The sequence below is a fragment of the Marmota marmota genome, unplaced genomic scaffold (genome assembly GCF_001458135.2).
Source record: "Marmota marmota marmota unplaced genomic scaffold, marMar, whole genome shotgun sequence".
NCBI classification, from domain to species: domain Eukaryota; kingdom Metazoa; phylum Chordata; class Mammalia; order Rodentia; family Sciuridae; genus Marmota; species Marmota marmota.
In genome coordinates, this window is record NW_026000005.1 from 25620449 (window position 1) to 25644966 (window position 24518).

A 24518-nucleotide genomic window follows, 5' to 3' on the forward strand; every position below is an offset into this window, starting at 1 on the left:
CTTTTGAGGAAAATTACTGTTTTTTTTTTTAAACTTTAAAAATTGTGACATATAATATGTAAACTGAAAAGTAACCCAGGTATGCCTTTTACCAAATAATTATGAGGTGAGTCCCCATGTAACCCCTACCTGGGTCAAGAAATAGAATGTTGTAGCATCCCAGAAATAATGTCTCCTTCCCCAACAGCTTCCCATCTCTTTTCAGGAAGTCCCTTTCGCCCAACTTTTGTGACAATGGTTTTCTTGCCTTGTTAAGAGTTTTACTGCCTAAGTTTTTTTTTTTCTTTCTTTCAGTACTGGGGATTGAACTCATGGACACTCAACTACTGAGCCACATCCCCAGCCCTATTTTGTATTTTATTTAGAGACAGGGTCTCACTGAGTTGCTCAGTGCCTTGCTGTTGCTGAGGCTGGCTTTGAACCCATGATCTTTCTGCCTTAGCCTTCCGAGCTGCTGGGATTACAGGCATGTGCCACCGTGCCTGGCTGCTGCCTAAATTTTTAATCCCTAATACTTCACGCATTGTTTGATAGTTTGCTTCTGAAGTTCAGCATTTTAAGAGCTTTTCCTGGTGTGTGTAGCTGTACTGTTTGTTTCATTTTTGTACATGCACATACTAATATACTATAATTTAGTCTCCATTCTATGTTGATGGACTTTTGGGTTATTTCTTTGTTTTGGCCATTAGGAACTATTGGGCTATGAATATTCTTGTACATGTAGCCTAGAGCACCTTTGCACACATTTCTCTAAGGCCCTGGTACCTAGTTGAAAAATTGCTAAGTCATAGGAAGTGAATATCCTCAGCATCACCAGATGATGTCAAACTATTTTCTAAAAATAGTTTTACTAGTAAACTCTGCCATTAATAATATGAATATGAGAATGTTGTACCATATTCCCACCAACACGTGATCTTATCAGATTTTTTGCTTTTATCTATTCATTTGGGTGTGAACTACTATCTTATCATGATTTTCATGTGCATTTCCCAGATTCTAAATAGCATTTAGCATATTTTCTTACATTTATTGAATATAGATTTTTTTTTTTTTTTTTTAGTGATGTCACTTCAGTTCTTTGCCCATTCTTTAAGAGTCATGGTTTATTTAATAGATGGGCTGGAAGTAAGTACCCTCTTGGTGGATGAGTTGTATAACAGTGTCCCCAAGGACCTGGATCATTTCTGTCCTGCTGCTCTGTCATCCTTGCATGTTGATTTTTTTTTTCCTGTCTGTGAACTTATGAGCACAAGATGGGTACAAAACTGCACATTCAAAGGTAGGAAATAGGGGTAGGAGTAAAGCCTTTTCCCTGAAAGGCTCTAACCTTTATCCAGAAATCCTCCTAGCAACTCTCTTGCTTTCTCTTCCCCACATCTCTATGCCCTGAACCCCTTTTAGCTATAGGGAGTGGGGTCCAGAGGGCTGCATAAGAAAGTGGGCATGGGAATGCCACAGGTAACTGGGACTTGTCATGATCCATCTTTCAGGCTGTCTGCTTCACTGCCCCAAGCAAAAATGTGGTCCTTCTGGCAAGAAAGGGGGGGATCATAGCCAACTATAATATCTAAATAAATATTTCTATTTTAAAGGAAAGAGAATATTTAAATTTTTTGAATACATGTACACTGAATACTTTTGATTTTTTTTTTTGAGCTTGATTTGTCTTGCCTTGTTCTTTCTTTCTTTGTTTTTTTCTAAAAAACATATTCAGTGACGTGTTCTGTGGATTTTTACTTTGTACCAATCTTACTCGAGCTCCACGTATTGGTCAACTTCAAGGAGAGATCATCCCGACTTCTTTCTATCATCAAGGCCGAGTGATTGACTGCAGGTAACACCATACATGTTAGCCTCATGAAGCATGAGAATTACAAATTCCAAAAAATAAAATTTTGAAAAAATAATTTAAAAAATCAAAGATTTTCTTTTAAAAAAAATCAAAGATGTTCTTACAAGAGGAAAGTTGACTTAGATTTTATCATTATCTTTCATGTGGAAAATTACTTAAAAAAGAAAGTATTACATTGATTTGCAAATTACACTTGCTCCAAATTGTACTAGTTAATACCAGTGAAGCATTCTTTTAAATCATGATCTGAAGAGTAGAATTATCATTTGAGTATCCCTTATCGCAAATTCTTGGGACCAGATGAGTTTTGAATTTCATATTTTTGGGGATTTTGGGATATATATATATATCATGGGGGTAGGATCCAAGTCTAAACATGAAATTTTTTGTACACCTTAAACACATAGGCTGAAGGTAATTTTTATGTATGTATGTATTTATTTATTTATTTTTAATGGGGTTCATTGTGATGTTTCCAAAAAAATCATGCAGCATGCAGTGATTATTTCTAACCAAGTTTCTCCCATGCTTCCCTCCTCCACCCCTGTATCTTTTCCATTCCACAGTAATCACTATTATTTTGGGGAGGGTGTACCCAGGATTGAACTCAGGGATACTCAACCACTGAGCCACATCCCCAGCCCAATTTTTGTATTTTATTAGAGACAGGGTCTCACTGAGTTACTTAGCATCTCACCTTTGCTGAGGCTGGCTTTGAACTCGAGATCCTCCTGTCTGAGCCTCCCGAGCTGCTGAGATTAAAGGTGTGTGCCACCTCTCCCGTAATCACTATTTTACTTTCAAGTTAACTTCTTTTTAGTTTTTATGTATAAGAGAGATCGTGTTACTTGTTTTTCTGTCTAGCTTATTCTGCTTAACAAAATGTTCCCTAGTTTCATCCATTTTGCTGAAAATGACAGGATTTCATTCTTCTTTATGACTGAAGGATATTCCATTGTATTTATGTGCCTTGTTTTCTTTAACTATTTGTCTGTTCATGGGCCCCTAGGCTGATTTCATATATTAGCTATTGTGAGTAAACTTGGGCATGCAGGTATCTCTTTTATATGCCAGCTTCATTTCCTTTGGATAAATAGCCAGTAGTCAAATAGCTGGATCATATGATAATTATAGTTAGTGTTTTGAGGCGCCTACCTAGTATTCTTTATAATGACTGTCCTAATTTACATTCTCACTAACAGTGATTGTAATAGTTCCTTTTTCTCCCCATCCTGGCCAGCATTTGTTTTTGGTTTTGTTTTGATAATAACTATTCTAAGTGGGATAAGGTGGTATCTTTTGTAGTTTTATTTGAATTTTTTCAATGGCTAATGATAGTGAGCATTTTACCACACATACATTTTTTTTTAATTTTTGGAGAGAATCTATTTTTTATAAGCACAAACATATATATCTATTGTCATTCAAGATATTCTTAATGCATTTGATGAAAAAGAAAGAATCTGCTTCATGGATGTTGAAAATATCTAACATTTGCTACTTCTCCTTCATATTAAACTTAATCTTTTTTTCCATATATTTATTGACCACTTTTATTTCTTCTTTTGAGGAGTAATTCTTATGTAGTATTTTTAGTGCACTTCGCTTTTGAATGTGACTCATCTCGTGATCTCAAATGTGTACTTTTCCACTTACAGTGTCATGTCAATGTTCAGAAATTTTCAAATTTTGGAGTGTTTCAAATTACAGATTATTGGATTATAGATGCTCAACCTGTATGCTTTTTTAACTCAAGATTACAATTTTGAGCAAGGAATATGTCACTATTTGAACACTATTATTATATTTTTATCAAAAAGAGCTTAAGCTTTGTGTAGCATAAGTCTGGTTTAGAATATGGCTTAACAAATACCTAATCACATATAGAAAATATTGATTAAAATATTATTTATAGTTGTAAGCAAACATTTTATGTTCAGTTGTCTTGAGAATACATAGGATATAGGTATGAGGCTTATTTTTTAGCCAAGAAATTGTAATATATTCCAAGTGAGTTCCCTTCAAGTAGTCACAGTTCTAAGACACCATTCTCTTATTTAAATTTTCTGGTGTTACTTGAACTGCTTTTTGGATTTCCCCTATAGAATACACTTTAGCATCTGCACTTTTGTTTTTAGTAGCCCAGATACCAAATCTTCAACTTATGTGAGTGAGTAAGATATGAGGAATTATCCAAAAGTAATTTTGAACAAATTTTAGTAAATTGAGTGAGTTCTATGCTGTATTGGTCAAGTGATTGCTGTTTTTTTTTTTTTTTTTTCCTGTATTTTTAAGTGGATTTAAAGGCAATTCTTGCCTGGTCTATGATAATAAGATCATTCCTGGAATACATTTGCAGTCTCCTTTGCTTGTTACTTTGAGGCACACAAGTTTTCTTTGTGTATGTTTTTATATGTCTGTAACAGCCTTGTTAAATTACATTGTTACATTCTAAATCAGCATATTTGTAAAATACTCAGCAAGATACTCTGTTAGTAATTATAGCATTATCATTTAAATTCATGTTGTCCCTAACTTTGAAATTTTGGAAGTAAATATCAATAGAAAAGCACTGGTTTATTTTTTCAATTATGAATCATCAAGTCCTTCCTCTAAAGTAATAATAATAATTTTCAGAATACTTTCATGGCTCTTTTTGCTCAACGTCTGCTTTTTTTTTTTCCCCTCCCCTACCACATCTGAAAGCCTCAGAGAACTCCTGACATATTTGCTTCTTTTGTTCTTACACGAAGGCCTCTCCCCTCATCTTAATATTGGGTGAGGGAAACAAGTGAAGATTCAGAATGTACATAATGTGAATGATGGTTTTCCTGATGATGGGAAGTGTAATAATGATAATGAAAGGGAGGGTTTTTGCTTTTGTTTTTTCATGCTCTTTTATTAGGGGGACTGGAAAGGGGAAAAAGGAAAGAGAAGATTGGGAAAATACTAAGAGGAACTTCTGTTCATAGACACCCTCTTCAGTTCATGCTGACCCTGTATTTCTAAGTATGCCGCTAACGATTGTGTGGATCTTTTTTTCTTCTTAGTGGTGCTCATGTAGTTTTAGATGATGATACAGACGTGGGCTATGTAGAAGATGGAACACCATGCGGCCCATCCATGATGTGTTTAGATCGGAAGTGCCTACAGATTCAAGCCCTAAATATGAGCAGTTGCCCACTTGATTCCAAGGGTAAAGTCTGTTCAGGCCATGGGGTAAGTAAGCATCCATGTTCCAGCTCGAACCTCCATTGTCTGGTCCCCTCAGGGTGCATAATGGCTGGACTTCCGGTTTAGCCATCCTCCTAGGTGATTATTGCCAGCATCTAGGCATGGATTATGACTATTTTCTTAGTCCCCTTACCTGCTAAGAATGTGCCACGTATTAATTTGATTTTATTATTGTTCTTTTTTCCTATCTCTGGCTATTTATATTCACCACATCCCCAAGATATTATTTGATATCCAGATGAGTATTCTGCAGAGAAACAGAACCAGTAGAAGATAGATATATGTATGCATATGTGTATGTATGTATGTATCTGGGTATATTATGAGCAATTAGCTCATGTGGTAATGGAGGTTCAGACATCCCCAAATTTGCTGTCAATAAGATGGAGACTCAGTGTTATAATTGTCTTGAGTTCAAAGGCATAAGAACTAGAAGAGCTGCTGGTCCTAGGACTAGAGAAGATGTCCGCATTCAAGTAGTTAAGCAGGAAAAAAAAAAGGTGTGTATGTGTGAACCCCCCTTCCTCCTCCTTTTTGCTGTGTTCAAGCCCTGAATGGATTGGGTAATGCCCACTCAGGTTGGGTAGTCAACTGATTCAAGTGGTACTCTCACCTAGAAACAGTTTCACATATACATCCAGAAATAATGTATCAGACATCTCTTAGTCCAGTGAAGTTGGCACATAAAATTCATCATTACAACAGCTAAAAAGGTGGAAGAAAATTGGCATGGGTTCCACAGAAACTATGGATCGCATGTGACTATTTTGTATAATTCAAAACAACTTAAACCATTGTGGTAATTCACTGTCATGAACTCAATATGCACAAACTGAGTATCTAGGTGCCAGTTCACACTAGGCTAGAGGTTGAATCAAAGATGATATTTGCAGGTTTAAAGTTATACACAGTTATACATGGACAGTTGTCAACCAAAGAGAAAATGCTATCCCTATTCACAACCACATGTGTCTTTAATTCTGTGAACAAAGTGTTTGGGCAAGTTGCCTTTATTGGTAAATCTAAGCTGGATCCCAAAACACAAAATTAACTATTATTTAAATTGGGCTTATCAAAAGGAAGGCATTTCAAAATTGACACAGGGTCGGGAATAGTGGTACACACCTGCAATCCCAGCTGCTAAGGAGGCTGAGGCAGGAGGATCGCAAGTTCAAAGCCAACCTCAGCAAAAAGCAAGGCACTAAAGAACTCAGTGAGACCTTGTCTCTAAATAAAATACAAAATAGGGCTGGAGATGTGGCTTGGTGGTCGAGTGTTCCTGAGTTTCATCCCAAGTATTTCCTTCTACCCCCCTCCCCCCCCAAAAAAATTGATTCAGACTTCAGAAATGGAAAAAAAGGGGCTGTGAAAAAACTGAGGGCAATAATTTAAAAAGGGAGGTACTAAAATGAATGTAAAATTAATTCAAAATTGATAGACAGGCAGGTGATCTGGAGCAGAACAAGGTGGAAAGGCCCACAAAACTTGTGTCCAGTGATCTTGAGATTGGGATTTTGTTGGAGGAAAGACTCATGGGATATAGTATAGTCCAGTGATTTGAAAACTTGGATTTGGGGGCTCAAATGAATCATGGGTTTGAATCCTAGCTCTGCTTTTTGGTATTTTGGTAATGTTGGACAAGTTACTCTCTTGGCGCTTAGGGTGCCGGAATGGTGTAAATAAGATGTTTTACATAAAGTGTTGGGCACAAGTACTTGGCACATGGTACGTGTTCAGTAATTGCTATGTTAAAATAAAGTCAATGGCCAGACTTATCAGGTATTTCAGTTACTGCTCTAAGAACATAAAACTTAATGCTTAAAAAGGCTTGAATTTCTTTCCTCATACCCTCTTACCTTTTCCTCTTGTTTTTAAAAAAGGTCAAATTCAGCCTTATTAATCATAATCAGTATTATAACAGTTCAGATTCAAATACTTCTAAGTTTGATTTTATCATCTCTAATACTCTGCCTCTGAATGTATTTCATAGGAAGGTAAGGGTTTCAATACCCTTGTCTCTAGTTTGCAGATGGTTATTTATTTCATCTAAATTGCAAGTTCATTCCAACTAGCTGTTTGGTCCCCAGAGAAAGAGACGGGAGATGAAGTCCCTCCCAGTTTTTCAGCCTGGCTGGCTGAGAAAGGTGCTTGTTTGGCAGGAAAGTGCCACCACTGAGTTTGTGTTGGACATTAGTCATTTGTGTCTCTTGGAGTTTTATGTCAGACAGTGCCACTGTCTTTAATATTGGGCAGTTTCTCTTAAGCCCACTACCTATTAATTTACTGAATTAAGCATATGTTTTTCTTATATGTTCCTAGAAACAAGTATGTGTGAAAAAACTACCTTGTAGACATTAATGTACAAATTTATATACTTAAATAATATCATCATGAATAGTACAAACTTAAGGCTTTCTTCTTCTTAGTCTTTATTTTTATATAATAAACAGAAAATATATTCAATGATTTGATCTACACATTGTTTTCCCTCATCTCCATCTCAAGGTGTGGAAAACTTAAAAAAAATATTTCCAATGAATTTTTTGGTACTGGAGATGGAACCCAGAGGTGCTTCACCACTGAGCTATATCTCCAGCCCTTTTTATTTTAAGAGAGGGTCTCATTAAGTTGTTTAGGGCCTCATTAAGTTGCTGAGGCTGACCTTGAACTTGTGATCCTTCTACCTTAGCTTCCTAAACCACTGGGATTACAGCAGGCACCACCACGCCTGGCTCCAAATGATTTTTTAAGCTTTCTTCCTGCCTATGTCTCTTTCACATTTATCACCACTCCATGAAGCACAGTGAAAATGCTCCATCTCTGTTGTTTTGTTTTTACAGGTGTGTAGTAATGAAGCCACCTGCATCTGTAATTTCACCTGGGCAGGAACAGACTGCAGTATACGAGATCCAGTTAGAAATCCTCACCCACCCACGGATGAAGGACCCAAGGGTTTGTGTGATTTCAGTTTCTATTCTTTTCCTAACTTCATTCATTCTCACTCTTCCAATGCACCAGCACAACACTCTCATGGATTTGAAAGGAGACACATAAGAACATCTCTTTTTGTTATTAAAATGTATGTCATTTTTACTGCAGAATTAAGCATCCTGTGTATATCATATTTGTAAAAATGTGTTTGAATTACCTCTTAGCCTAGAACAGCATTAGGAAGAAGTATACCAATGTTCTCTAACCCAGTTTCCTTTCTCTCCCTTAAACCTCATCCTTTTTCTATGATCACAAATGCTAAATTATTTTATAGTTTTTCTAAGCTATGCCAGTTTTCTAATAGAGAAAGTCTTTGGGGCTGACATGAGACTCTGATCTTTCCTCAGTATTTGAATCCCTCTAGGGGGATGTTATGGCATTCCATGCTTTTTTTAAACTCAAGTTTTTGAAGGAGTTAAATTTTTTAATACAGCTTTAATTCTTCAAAGAAGAGGCAAAGGATCTGAACCTTTGTTTTAGTCAGTCCCTAAGAAGAAAAAAATTAGAATTTTAGAGTTAGGAGTCTCCATGGCTGCTCAGAACCACCCTCTGATTTTGCAGTTGAGGATGCCCAGCTCCTGAGGTCAGGTGACATATAGTTTCCCAGGCAACAAGAGACTGAGCTGCAATCAGGAACCAATTGCCTAACCTGAGACTCATGCTCTCTTCCATTACATATTCTTAAAATGTAGTCTGTGTTGTCGTGAACATGGTAATCATTTTCTCATTATTCTTCCCATTCAATTCTAAAAGATCTAGAAAAACCTTCAGTCACAACTGGTTTACTACAGCATCCATAGCATCATACCTGAGAAAAAATTAACTACTAGAATCAATTTTAACATACAGAGATGACATTGTACATCAGCTTCCTTTTCATGGTACTCCTGGCGGTATTTTATAAATAATAGCCTTGCTTTCTCCTACAAGTAGCTAAATACACATAGGAATAATATGATGTTGATCATCTCCATTTTGGATGAAAATTCATTTAAACTCTCTGAACTTCAGTGTAGTCTATATGGAAAAATATGACTCCAAAAGCAGATGAAGCTCTGTAGTCTGCAGTTCCTAAAGAGATTTAAGCTAGTTTGGATGCATGTGAATTGTTCTGTAATAGTGGGTGTGTTAAAACACATCTCATGCATTTGCTTAATATGCCCTTGATATTAAAATTCTATAAGAATCATTATCACACCCTCACAGTCTATTTCTATTCTTTTTCCATTTCTAAAAGTGAAACTATCCCATTTTCACATTTTGTCTTTTGTTACTTTAAAACTAGAACAAAACATTCTTGGATCCACCTTCAGAAGTTAGATTTAGAGATTTAAGCTCTGACAAGAGAAGCAGAGGTTCATTCTCTCCAAATTTTCTCTCCATAGCATGTCTGTGATTTTTAAAAAGATCTAGATGCATATCCTCAAGTGAGGCATAAAGAAATCTGAACAAAAAAGCAGAGCTAAACTTACTTGGATTGCTTTTCTTTAGGCAGAGTAGGGGATTATTAATTATCTGGTTCTATTCCCTATTCCTTTGCCCACCCATCCCTAGCAAAGCTAAATTTGAGTTAAAGAGCAAACAGGTGTATTCCAGAGAAGAGAAAATTCACAGCTGCTTCTTGTTTTTTATTCTCTTAATGTGGTGATATTCTATACTATCTTTTAAAAAATAACTGTTTTGATCATTCAAATGATAGATGGTTGTTATAAAAATTTTCTCCAATAGACAATATGTAACAAATACATGTCTGTTGTCAAAAATAGAGAAAGGATCAAAAAGATGATAAAAACCAGTCTTCATTCCACAACTCATAGGTAATCAACATAAGCATTCTGTCATATTTCTTTTCTGTTGCCTATTTTCCTTTTTTTATTCTAATGAAGACAATGAGCCATTGGAGTAAAAATTTACCCATTGGTGCCAATATTGTTAGAATCCTTATGAATCTCTAACAATTTTGATTAAATTGAAAATAAGTCATTAGTGTAAATGAAGATCAGTTATTTTTGTACATTTTTAGATTTCTGGAAAAATCGAACAATTTTAGTACACAACTAAATAATAGTGTCATCAGTATTGGCTATTTATTTATTTATTTATTTTAAAACCATTTTTTCTACCTTTATTTTATTTGTTTATATGTGGTGCTGAGGATGGAACCCTTGCACGTGCTAGATGAATGCACTACTGCTGAGCCACAACCCCAGCCCCAGTATTGGCTATTTATACCTTCTCGTTCTGTATAGAAAAACCTATTAATGTAGTAGTAAAATGCTAACAGAAACCAAACTTTTTAAAACTTTGTTATAGATTTATAACTTTATCCTGGATATTCTTGTTAAAAGAAGATGCTAAGAGAGAAACTATACATCTTACTTTTATTTTTGTTCATTTAGCAGATATTTATCAAGTCTCTACTGTTTAAAAGAGTACATTTTTGGCACATAGTAGGCATTCATAAATATTTCATCCCTTTTTTGGGGAATACGTAAAAGAAATGGAAAATGCAGCATGTTGGTGCTGATTTTCACTTTATCCGTATGTATTTGTTGTATTGGCTTGCCAAAGAGTAATAGGTAGTGAAATTATGATATTGATTAAATCTGTACTTTCTCAACTATAGGTTCTGCAGCATTTGGGGTGCCAAGTTTTTCTCCATAGCTTCACACTGTATCTTGCTGGCACTTGCTGTACTGAGCACTGTGTTTGGGTCTTCCCCAAATGCACAGCATGTGCAATGATCTGGATAGCTATAGTCATTCGTAAAAATGCAGTGAGAAGGTATTACAAATATTTAGTTTTATTTAATTTTAATGGTCTTGTTTGATATGGAAAATTCAAGAAGCTAAATGAAAATAATTGCCTTTTTATGATGAAATTTGGGCAAAAAAAGATGAATTGTACCCAACTACATCCCTGTAGATCAAGATCAAATTAGCAAAAATAAGCAGATTCCATGGCTCTCTTTCCATTGTTTTTCACAATGTCAGAAATGAACCAATGTGTTTGAAATATTTCTTCCTTTTTAATTATAAGTTCTTGGAAGAATGAGAAATTCAACTTCTGCATCTGGGTAGGGATTCAAAGTATGCACGAAAGCACTGCCATCATAGTCACTGTACTTGTTAAAGTTGTCTACAGTAGACCCACAGTTTAAAGCATGCTAGCCAACCTCTCAAACGAACCACGTGAGGAAGGATTTTTCTTTTCTTTTCTTTGTGTGTATGTATGTGTGTGGTGCTAAGGATGGAACACCTAGGGCCTCACACATAAAGCACTCCACCACCGAACCACATCCGCAGTTTGCTGAGTTAAGTATTTTCAAAAAAGATTTTCTATTGCAAAGGTCACTTCATTTTTTCCTATGCAGACATTTATTCCATTTACAAAAACTCCTCTCTCAACTTGTTTCTACTGAAATCCCTGAAGGAAATTATTATTTTTTTCCTACAAGGATAGAATACATTTGAACTCTTTTAAAAAAATTTCCACTTGCTGTAAGGACAGTGTAATTTAATTTAATTTCTATCAATTTGTAGACACTTCTGCACAATGCTTATTATGTTATACAGGAGGACTTTTATCCTTTGATAATCATCGGTTATCACCATTCTAAGAGGGAAGAGAAGAAACTGGCACATATAAAATACTTTCAGTGACATTTATGGGCAAAGATTGTCACTAAGAAGCTTGGGCTTAATCAATACTACTATCGTCATCAAATTAGAAAGGACCTTAGAGGCAATTCATTCCAGTCTTATCGTCCTACAAATGAGAAAACTAATTTAATTATCAGGGTTAACAGCTCATTAATGGTAGAGCCAAAAATAAAATGTGATCACCTGAGCTTGAGTCCAACACTTTTTCTGTTATTCCGGACTGCCTCATTTAAAGCACAGTATTAAGTTATTCTGTTCATTCTTTGAGCACAATAATAAATAGAAAGGGCAAAACAATAACCAAGCAACAATTAAGCTTATTAGCTGAGCCATTATTTTCCAGTGATGCTTATTATGAAATTAGAGGAGAAAGGCAGTATCATATTGTTAGAATTCAATTTTTGAAAACAGTGGTTACTAAATGTTAATAATACCTTGAGGAGTGTTATTTAGTGTTTACATTTACCTTTTGCATATGCCCTTTTGATGACTTTCTTTGTGTGGATACAAATCTTTGATTTTATAGTTCAGATCATGAGATTGCAGACGTTATCACTATCATATATATTTATGCTCATGTATAATTATATGTCACCTAAGTATTTTTCTCATTAACCATAACCTCACCAATAATTTAAGGATTTGCCAAACTTTAATAAAATATTTTAGTAATTATGAGTTCATAAAAACTCCATATTTTCATTGACAACATAAGTTGGAATAGTATTCTTAATGAAATATTTATTTGGTATTCTATCAGGCACTTGTTCCAATATGTCAAAAAATGAACTTTATTTTTTAATTCATAGAAAAGAATAAGAAAATTTGATTGAATGTCTTACATTGAAATTTTAAGCAAGATGGAATATGTAACAGAAATATTATACTGTGAAGTATGAAGAGTTTATTTGCTATTTACTTCTCAGCCTAAATTTTAGTGAAGTAACAAGTCTCTGCAGAAAGAACTTTGGACCACAGAGTACCGATGAGTACATTTTTTGCTTCCTGCCTTTGAAGTACACAGATTGCAGTATTTTAGCCCCTTTTGAGTCATTGGAATCACTTGGTGAAATGGTGTACCTTCCTGTTTCAGAAACTCTCTAAAAGAAAACATCCACTCGGTTTCAAACAAGCACAATTTCTAAATGTCTGAAGCATGCTTTGCGGAGGAATTCTACATATAAAATAATCTTAAAAAGGAGAATTTTAGTTTGATTCTTAATATCAAAATACACTTATCAGAAATTCTGTCTTTTGGCCCAAGTGAACTGAGAGAGTAGGGAACTAAGACTAAAATTAATAAAACCAACAAACCCCAGAAATAACATGAAAACATACTGGTAGGTAATAAACAGGACTCACAAACATGTGAGAGTGACAGGTAAGTGGGTTCAACCCTCAGGGAGCAAATAAGCTTGTAACATGAAGACTGTGTTTGCTGGAAGCTCCCGGTTCAGGTTTGGTAGGGTGAGTGGGTAAAAAAGGAAACTGGTCATGTGCACAGTGTCATGCCTAGGAGAAAAAAGAGGCTTTGAGTAGGTAACGAGTGAATGAGTGAGTGAACAAATGCAGTTAGATAATAAATAAACCAACATAGAAATACAGCTGTGTTATAGGCCCAAGAAAAAGGAAAAAATTTCAAGGAGGAGATAAATTCTTTGTAGTTGTGAAAAGCAGCTGCAGCAACCTTCATTTTTAAACATGATCCCTGGAAAAATCCACCCATCTGTGGGCCAATCGGTTACCTCATGGCTCCGAATGACAGAGTCTGATGATCTTCACATGCCTCATCAGCACAGCAGAACTAAAAGGAGCAGGAGGGAAGGAGAAGGGGGGTAGAGGAAAGTTCTGGAAAAGCTTTCTCCCCACTTTCTTTTATCTTGTCTTGTGTTAAGAGTACTTATTAGTTAAGCCTTTGAGGGTGATTATGCTTTCTCAAGGGAGATTATGGACTCTATCCTTTTATCTGGAATACGCATTTGAAGCCTCTGGAAATTTCTTGTTCCCATGGTTGGGTTTCTAACACTGGCAGGATGGGCTGCCTAATTCTGTTGTTTCTACAGTGATAAATTATTCCACACCAAATACAAAAGGCTTTTCAAAGTTGCTATTTTTAATCTTACTATAAATTTTAAAAATTAACAAATATTCACTTAACATCACATTTTATGGGGCAGTGTTTTCCATATAATTGATCTGATATGACTTATATAAAAATTAAAGAGATAATAAGACTGTTTCCTGTATTTCAGCTCTGACAGCCAGAGCTTAAAACCTAAGGCCTCCCCCTCGCCCCCCCCCAAAAAAAGTTATGAAATTATGTGCTTTAGTTAAGTTAGTATCCTGAAAGCAGTGATTTTTTAAGGGGCTTTAAAAAAATGAAGCTTTATATTTGGGATACCTTTCCATTCCAGTATTTGCCTCCATAATTTGAAAGTCTGAGCTGTGGTTGAGGTTATTTTGGATTACAATGTATCATCACATTTGAAAAAACATTACCAACACCTTATAAGTTGGTCTTCTTCCACTCCCTTCAGCGCTCTGAGTAGACTGTTTTCTGTTGTGACCCCATCTTTTTTTTGTTTGTTTTTTAAGAACTTGGGTAGTGTGTAGTGAAAAACACTAGACTTGCTCATTGCTATTATTTACCCTGTGATAAAATGAAGTAATCGTGCAGTTGGTCCACAGGGTTAGAGAAGTGAGGTTCTTGCTCTTCCTTTGGGAGAACATTTATTGAAAAGGTCAATCAGCTCAATATGGAGCCTTAAAAAATTATGACTTTGAGTCTTGGTTTTTTGTTTCATTTCACTGTTTCTCATAGCACACAGTCTCTGTGAAGTGCAGCTTTGTGGAAGCTGATCTCTGTTTTCATTGGCAAGGTCAGTGGAAACCAGTCCTTTTGATTTACATAGAAACATGAGTGTAAATGCACCCATACACTTATAAGTTCATACACACACACACACACACACATACACACACACAAAATACCCTAAATAATCCACCTTCCTACTTCTACCCCAGATTTCATCTCACCGATGGGCACAGATGTGGTGATGCACAGGTGTTGAGTTTCTGCTCTGTCAGCATTGGCTAGCTTGGTGATCTGCCGCAGCTAGTGAAGTTTCCCAGAGACCTTAATGTTCTCTCAGTGCATGGTCATACACTGGAGTTTATAAACAAAAACCTAAATGTCCATATTCTAAGACAGCAATTCAAACTTTGCAAAGCTCTTTGAAATATACCTTTCTATAACTTCCCAGGTAAAAAGTGCTTAATGTAAAAACGACTCTGTTTTAAATTTCTAAGGATTTTCGCAAAATTGAGTTATATATTCTGAATTTTGAAAAGATGTTGGGCATACTTTCAGTTTGAGAACTTATGACAATATGTATTAATAACTACTTTTTTAATAAATACAGATTTGCCCTTATATAACTTAAATTACATTTGAGTTTTACCTTGCACCTAATAGGAACTGGAACTCAAAGTGGACTGTTTGTTTTAAAGTATTTATGAGAGATTATGTTTTAAAGTAGGGTATGTAGAATTTGAAGGTAAATTCAAAATTATCCTTAAATATTTTCAACGTAGATATCAATCTTAATTTCAAACCTTCAAACAAAGACATCCAGATTTAACTTACTTTCAAAGTATTTCCTGAATAGATTATTTTGTATGTGAGTGAAATCAGTGTGTATTTTTCTGTTAAAAAATGTCCATTTTCCCTCCACACAGTGAACATGGCCACAAGCAGGCTCATAGGGGCCGTGGCCGGCACCATTCTGGCCCTGGGGGTGATTTTTGGAGGCACAGGGTGGGGAATAGAGTAAGCATCCTTGTGCATTTCAGAGTGTTTCTGTTCGGTGCCTGGTGTGCGGGGTGATGCGTGGTGCCTGACTTCTCCACCTGTGTCTTGCTGGCTGTGTTTCCTGTGGTGGTACAACTTGTGGTATGATTTGGATGTGTTGGTGTCTTGTGATCTTTCTCGTGCAATGTAGAACCTTCTCCTGTCTGGAACAATGTGGGGCATAAAACAACCTTGGGGGTGCTTATATTTTTACAATTAATGCACTAATCCAAAACTTCCATTGCTCCTCCACTTATAAAAGTAATTTTCAAATACAAGCCTTAACATTTTTTTTATCATTATTTATTGGCAAAAATGCTCTCACACTAATGTTTTCTTAGGATTGCTGTCATAAATTTAATCCTCACCAATCAAATGAAGCCACCTATACAAGTAGGAATTATCCACAGAGCATTTTTTATAGATAATAAGAATGATGATCACTGAATGTTTTCTCCATTTATTTAGAATGATATAGGAGTTTTCAGTGCAATGTTTTTTAAAGAGGATATTTTGACGACTGCTTTTATTTCTTTATTATAAAATAGGTTAAAAATTCAAATGTGAAGTTCACATAAATATTTGGGAGCAAGGAACATTAAGAATCAAAAGATATTTAATCCAAACCTGCACCACCTTAAGTGAAAAGCTGCAATTCATCTAGTGGGTTTGTGTTTAAAGTATTCAGTGTATAAATAAATGTGTTGTGTGCCACTTGCCCATTAAGCTCTCAGAAGCACAGTTCTCCTGGTGTCTTTATTTAAGTTGTCCTGCACTTGATCCATATCCTCAGAATAGCTGTCAATTCTCCATGTAATACTACCAAATGAGATTGTTAATCTGTAGACTAAAAGATCGTTGGGATTTTTTTCTCTGTGTGTAGTTACAGAGAGAGCCTTTACAAATAGCAGAAGTAGCCAGTCACCCTTTTTTTTTAATTTTTATTTTTTACTGTGGTAACACTTCACAGTGACTCAAGAAGAAATTACTAGTGTCTTAAGGAATCACCAGATACCCTTTACCCAACCAGCCCAAAACACAGGCATGTTGATGATTTCAGCCTCTGTCTACCTTAGTCCCCTTAGTTGGTGACACCTGGATGTTCTTTTATGAAAGTTGGGAAATCCAAGAACTGAAATACCATTAAGAGGAGAGCAGGTCCCCAGGTTCACACTTTGTGGAAGGTGACAAGAATTCTCCTCTATATGGGATCTTAACTCATCTTCCAGCAGTATAGACTGTGAAGCTAGTTAGGCCAGGAGAAGTTGAACTACTGGAAAAGAGATTTTTGTTTCTCCTTACTTGTCAGAAAATAAAGTATGCAACAGAGGTAAAAATATTTAGAGAAAACAAGAACTTTGCCCTGTAAAATTTCACCTTGGATCCGTTGACTGGATTATACATCCCAGTGACATTCCTTTCCAAGAGCAGTTCTATAGATACGTTTATATGAGAGACCTCTGTGAAGAAAGGTAGTTTTCTAAAAATCATCCCAAATGTGGATTTTTTTTACATTATTTATTGGTCATAATTTTGTCATCCTGAAATATACTAATTGAAGGGATGGATTTTAATAATTTTTCCCTTGAGTCTTAGAGATGGGCAGAATCAAAATGGCCTTTGTAGTAAACACAGTCTTGTTCCCAGTTTGTTTCTATCATCCATTCTTTCCAGTGTTGCTATTTCTGGTTGTGACAGGTAAGTGTGTATAAGTGTATAAAAATTGGTCTGTTATTGTTTCATGAACTGTTTTTGCAGTTTTCTGACTTTTTCCCTTCATATTCCAAATTTTGACCTGATACCAAGTAAATATAGCATTTACAAAATAAAATTCACATAGTACAATATAGATTGTTTTAAAACTTTCTACCTTAAATAATAGTGTCTTTTTCATTTAGTCACTAAGGATTCCTTGCACAGGTTTAGTTTCCTAAACATGTCTGCTCAGTTTAGAATTGTAAATCAGAGATCAAGAGATCATTTCTCTAGGATTATGTATTGTTTGATGCCCACCTGTGTTTTCTAAGTTAGCAAAATGCAAGTTATCTGCCGTTTTGAGTGTGTACTTGGAAACGTGAATTTTTTTAGGTGCTTGTTCCAAATTTTGATTCCTTCCTGAAATGCGGGGAGGAAATATATGTAAATGGAATAAAGTTCCATCAGAACAAGAATTAGCAAACTTTCTATAAAGGCCCAGACAGTAAATAGTTTCAGCTTGCAGGGGTACAGGATATCTGTTGCAACTTTTCAACATTGCTGTCTTAGCAAAACAAGAGCCATGGCAAAAGATAACAATATGTAAATTAATAAGCATGGCTGTGTTCCAATAAAATGTCTTTGGAAAAACAGATCGTAGGTTAGATTCGGACTGTGAACTCTAGTTCACTGACCCTTGATTTAGTGCATAAGTTTTAGAGTCAGATCTGTGTTCAGATCTTGCCTTCATCACTTACTAACTTCTAGAAGCTTCTGTTCCCTTCTCTATTGAACAGGGATAGTCATAGTTCCTACCTCATATGTGATGTGGAGGATCAAATGAGACGATATGTCAGATGTTCTGATTTGCACCTGGCACATTGTAAGTGCTCACTATATGGCAGCAAAACTGCTTTTATTGCTCTCGGTTTTGTTATTTATTATTATTGACATGTCTCTAAAAGCCATTGAGATTCATGTTCTGTAGAACCACAGTAAAGCCCAGGGACCTGAAGAGACCCACACCCTCGGGACTCCACGCAACTGTCGTGCACCTGCCTGCTCGTGTCCACAAGCACTGGCTATTCTCTGGACAAAAACATCATGCATACAATTTTAGTGCTGCTGAAAGTGTTATCTATTTATGTACACAGCTGGGGGGACTAGTGTGAGCAGAAAAGAGAATTTTTTATGTGGAAATGAATGTGTATATGGATGTGAGGATTTTAGAAAAAATAACAAGGTTGGCCTTGTGACTTCTGGGAAAGGGCTCCCTGGTTAGTATTTTGTTGTTAGGGGCACGGTACCTGCATATATTGGCATCCTAGAGGATGTAACATTTAAGGCAATTCTTGTACTAGATTTAATACTGCTTAGATTTTGAAATGTCAAGTGAAGGAGAGTAATAGAGTTACTGCAATGTATCATTTCTTACTCAACAATTGGTAGAAGCTCTACCTTCTAGTTTCTTTCCTGTTGTCTGTCCTTCAAGCTTCTTATCTTCCTTTCCTTTTCCTTCTCCCTCCCTCCCTCCTCCTCTCCCTTCCTTTATTTTTAATATCTCCAAGCCTCCGATTTCTCTTCGTAAGTGGGAATTTAAAAGACAGTCTCAATTGAATCTCTTTTTCCACTTACCCAAAATTACCCAAATGAGTTTTGCGCTTCCTTTATGTCTTACCCTTGGACCCCCATTTTGGTGTTTAATACAGAAAGAATGGTGAAGAATATCTTTCTTTGAGAGCAAGCCTTCAGAGTCAGGTCTTTATTGATAATCTCTCTCTGACTTCTGAATTTTAAGTGTCTCCAAAGTGCAGAATAAAAAAGCACTCTGACGACTTTTGTAGAATCAATTTCCTTCCTCTTGTGCCCTCATTTGTCAGTCTGCTAGAGCTAATTCTAATGCAGTCGCGTTCTCTATGTGCGCGTTTATTTGTTTGATTTATGGAATTGGGGAAGGGGAAGGAAGAGACCCAAGACGTGCAACGAAAGCGAATGGGGCCTCTGTGCTTCAAATTCTGCGAAAGGTGAATTTAATGAAACTTAACTGTCAACGGTGCAGAAACTTGAGATTTAAAAGGCATATAAATCACTGTGGAATCTAAAGTACAAGTAAGCTAAGTTAAAAAAAAAAAAAGCAATTTAAATGTTTAGCCATCTTGTACAACCGAGTGTTTACTTCCTGAAACCGCTGAACTGCTTTTCCCTTGTGGTGATGAAAGTGGTCGGCTCATATGACTTTCTTCCTATGATCCTTTGTCACAGGTCCTAGTGCCACCAATCTCATAATAGGCTCCATCGCTGGTGCCATCCTGGTAGCAGCTATTGTCCTTGGGGGCACAGGCTGGGGATTTAAGTAAGCAACGCCGCATGTCGTCTTCTCGGTGGCTCTGGCACTTCTTTTTTTCTGCTTACGTAACCAAGTTTTGAGTTCCTGCTACAAGATTTTAACAGTAAAACTGTAAAGAATAAATATTTTTACTCAGAAATGGGTTAGAAGGGAAGGAACATGGAGCCTCAAATGCCATCTCAGGCAAGTGGGATAACATTAAAAAGTAGAAAGAAGTTGGGCGTGGTAGCGCATACCTGTAATCCCAGTGGCTTGGTTCGGGAGGTTGAGGCAGGAGGATCGAGAGTTCAAAGCCAGCCTCTGCAATTTAGCCAGGCCCTAAGTAACTCAGCAAGACCCTGTTTCTAAATTATATATATAAGCTGGGGGTAGGGGGTGCTGGCTCAGTGGTTAAGTGCCCCTGGGTTTAAACCCTGGTTCAAAAAAAAAAAAAAATTGCATGCTTTCATTTAAGAGCAAAGTGGCTCTTCAGTAGAAGACATTGGCTGTAAGAGCCAGTCTTCTGAGATCCTTTCCTGTATACACAGGTAATCAAGGAAGCATATTGGAAATGAATCAATACAAATCCCTATTAATATCTGTATAAAACTGGCTTATGTTCTGGTGAAATTTTCACAAGCTCAGTAACCTGGTAGTCATTATTTTTCACATGTAACGTATTATATGAGATTTGGAAAAAGCTTCCTTGTTTGCAAAACAAGGTTGAAAAAATATTTTCATTAATTCCTTAACCAGCTAAATTGGTTTCCATCTGGAATTTGAAATCAATGACTTTGTGACACTTAGTATTTTCTTAATTAACTGCGAATATTGACATAACTGACAGGCCTGGTGTGTTGTCTGAGTGACCTTTTACTTTGGATTGCATATCGATCACTTGACTAAGATTTTGCTAAAATAGACCACAGTGAATAATCACAAATAAGCCTTAATTCTGATCAAAACTTTTAAACCTGATTTATCTAGTTTGATTGTTTCTATATCTTAGATTCATTGGATAATCACTTTTTATGCTATGGTGACTTGATTATTATGATTTGTAGGTAAGCCTCCCGTGTCAAATATTCCCTGTGATAAATTAGGTTTCAACCAGATCTATTGAAACAACTTGAAGTGGAAAATAAAACCCATTAGCCAAATTCAAAACCCACTTTGCCTCCTTCCAGTTATTCAATATAGGAGGCTTTCGCTTCCAACTAATGGAATAATTGTCTTAATTATGAACTTTTTTGTAATTAATATTTGGGATACTGAATTTGATGTATTTAAGCCAGCTAAAATGTTATTAGAAGCTGATTATGACAGATGAACCACTAAAATAAATTTTAAATAAATTCAACATTTTCTGTTTTTTTTTTTTTGTTATCTTATCAAGATGTAACAAATAAGCCTACAGTTTTTGAGTGGCTTCAACTTGGAAAGATAGTATCAAATGGTACTTCTTTTCTATAGAGATATTATGAAGTTGAATTTGTTCAGTGAAATAGTCGTTTGGTATCAGCATATTTGCATAAACACATACACAAAATGGGCACTGATATATGGATCTCTCCTCATGGCTTTAATAAGGCATTGCCCAGATGGTGGGTCACTCACGTAGCATCTCATAAGAATGTGTTTTTGTTTGGGCTGGCCAAATTCTAGCTAAATCTTAGTGTCCCATAGTAGGGTTGGGGTTGTGGCTCAATGGTAGAGCACTTGCCTAGCATGTGCAAAGCCCTGGGTTTGATTTCTACTACTATTAAATATTTTACATCATTCTACATTATAGCAATACCATAGTTCATTCTTATTTTATAATGCCCCCTGGCCTTTGTCATAAATATGCCCAGGGATATGCCTTCTTGACATTAAGATACCTTACCATCAAAGACCTGGAAAATGGTCCACCATTCATTGTTACCATGCAACCATGTACAATGCCAAATTTACCATTTTAGTATTTGGAGATAAGAGCACACTATTCTGTAGCAGGACCTCAAAACAGTGGCCTGGCCTAGCTCACAGCTTGAATTGCATGTTTCTTTGGGGAAAAAATGGAAAAGCCTTTATCACTGTGTATAGAAGTGGATTAGGCCCTATGCAGATGATTTCTATTTGTGAGAGATGAAGAGCAGGAGAAGAGGTGGGGGTTGATACTAAGTCACATAGGGAGTAAGAACCAGCCTCTGCTGCTAGCTTGGTAGAGACTGCTGTGTGGGTACATGGTGTGTGGGTACTGAGCAACTCAAGGCCCCTTCCCAACCCCTGTGACTCTAAAAATCACTTTAAGAGAAAATTTTGTAGAAAGTCACATGGACTATTGGATGCTATATGATTTTACTTTTTGATTCTAGTGGTAGCTGTGTAGTTTGTTTTAAGCCTGAAACAGTGACTTCTAACCATGAAATAGAAGACTTTTGGTGCCAAATGATCATGTTTAAGTTTCCTCCCAACTTGGATAGTTTTGTAGACTATTAGTCTAGGGATAATTTGGAAGTACAGTTATTTGCTAGTTGAACTGAAAACCTTTGAGTCTTTCATTGAGCACAGCAGAAATTAAACCAAAAAAAGAAGTTCCTTTACAATATGATGTTGAAAATAATTTGTAAAGAAGATTGTTCTAAATATATTCCTACTGGGAATCTTTTCTGAAATTAGTTTTGTATTACTAACAAAGAAATTAGCAAAGTCTCCTGAAGAATTTGAGAGTGTGTAAACTTTCAGATTAAAGAAAAATGTATTAATTGCCCAAGGACGATATTGCTTTTTCTTAATGTCACATTTCTTTAGGTGAAATACTCTAAATAATTTAGATGTGAAAGTGTCATACCATCCATGTCTTGCTCCAGTATACAAGCATAAATGAGAAATCCCTCTATACTGTGAGCTGTCACATAGCCTTTTTAAAATAATTCTTTTCTTCTGAAATAAGTGTTAAAAAGCATGAGTATATGAGTGTTTGCATTTGTGAATGTATGTACTTTGTGTGTGTAAAGTGATGAATATTTATCAAAATTATTGTGATCCTACAATTAATACATATTTAGTAAAACGGTAGAGTCTGAAAGCTTTGGTTAATGTAAGCAAGACTTCTGCAAGCAAGATTGGAGAATTCCCCTAAAGAAGAAAGTACTTCCTTCCGTGAGTTATTACTGTTAATTTACACATTCTGACATGTTGAGTAAGGTAGTGGGTGTATTTTGGTAACTGCTCTGGACTCCAGAGGTGAGGATGCTGAGGGATCATTAAGTCTATAGGTTCCCAGGTGTTTACAGTCTCAGAATGTACTCTGAGAAGTCCTGTGGAAAATGAACATAGGTACATCGCACACCAATTTGTCCACCTTTCCCCATATCTATTATTTCTGTTCACCTTATACTGCTTTTCCTCTTCATCACCTACCCACACAGAATAATGTCATGGACAGCGGCACAGAGCATTGCTAACCTCTGTCCTCGTTGACTCACAGAGGCTCCTGGCACGTAATGCTGAATAACATGCTGCTCTCCTAGATAATTAAAGCTGTTGTTTTTGCCTGATACTGGAACACGTCAGGTAGATGATGGATCATTTTAGTAGTATCTTCCCTCAAGCTTAGGAGAAAAGAGGCATGAATTTCTTATGTGCAGACTCTTTGGCCTTATTACCTTGGACAAGGGTATTATGTACAATCTCTAAATTTGGGTATAAGAATTTATGATTACTTTTTTCTTTTTCCTTCCTTCCTTCCTTCCTTCCTTCCTTCCTTCCTTCCTTCCTTCCTTCCTTTGTGGTGCTGGATAGGGATACCATACCCAGGGCTTCACACATGCTAAGCAAGTACATATACCCCACCCTGAATATAGGAATTTAGATGTCAGTAAAGTGATCACTTATATGCACACATCATTTGTCAACACCGTGGTTGATAGTGATAGGAACAGAGAAATTCTCAGTGATGGTAGGAAAGAACATGAGGGTGAGAGTGACAGTTTGTTGACAGCTCAAATTACATGGATTCTAGGATTATTACTGAGCTGTTCAACCATCTTATAATATCTTAGTCTGTAGAAACCACTACCAACAGAGACCATACTGGCTTGCCAGAGCAGCTCCTGACACTGAAGGTGTTCATTTTATTAAGCATGTAACTATCACATGCAGTTTTCTGTCTCTGATAAGTTACTTGGTCTATGAGTTCATACCAAGCCTGACTTTGGCTCTAAGAGACTCTTTTAGGCCTGTGTTCCATTTTGTTGGACATGCTAAAGAAAAGATTATTGATGCTCACTTATAAAATGAAATTGAAAGGGCTATATCTTGTTAACTATATTAAAAAAATAAAGTGCCTCATTGGGGGTGGGAGTAGAGCATATTTTGATTTTTACAGCATTAGGAAATGGAATCAGTTTTAGCTGGTCTCCCTATGACTGGGTTAACCAGATGCCTGCTTTTCTAAATTCCATGACCATATCCCAGTGCAAAATAAGGAGCTGAATTCCCTTAATGCATGGGACTCCCAGGGTAGGTACTTCATCATCCATACTTAGCAGATGACTGACCAGGAAGATGCAATGTATTTCCATGACTGTTTCAACCCTGAGGATGTGAATTCAGTCCAAGGTGGTCTAGCAGAAGTTTGAGTGAGGAGTCCTTGGTGGCAGGTAGGGGTAAGGGGACTAAGTAGAGAAAGATAAGAACATAATAGCAGTCAATGACCATAGACCCTGCAAGATATCTATAGCTGTAAGATTGCTGTTGATACCTGGGTGGTAAATTTTAAATAGATGTGTATAATATGTACCTTGTAGACTAAAGCCCAAATTTTCAGAAGTAGTAAAAATTGATAAAAACTGTATCACTGGAAGGTTATGGATCATGCTAATATTTTATAGTGACCCAGAAATACTTTAGTGGTTATTA

General features: G+C 36.2%; 1 protein-coding gene across 1 annotated transcript in view; it reads left to right on the forward strand.

Moving 5' to 3' along the window:
- Nucleotides 1-24518, forward strand: part of Adam23 (ADAM metallopeptidase domain 23) — a 170300-nt gene that overhangs the window by 140030 nt on the left and 5752 nt on the right. Inside the window, exons 22-25 of the mRNA XM_015480982.2 lie at nucleotides 1718-1837; nucleotides 4906-5074; nucleotides 7930-8041; nucleotides 19550-19640. Of these exons, the coding sequence (XP_015336468.2) occupies nucleotides 1718-1837; nucleotides 4906-5074; nucleotides 7930-8041; nucleotides 19550-19640 (492 nt within the window). The remainder of the gene's footprint in view (nucleotides 1-1717; nucleotides 1838-4905; nucleotides 5075-7929; nucleotides 8042-19549; nucleotides 19641-24518) is intronic.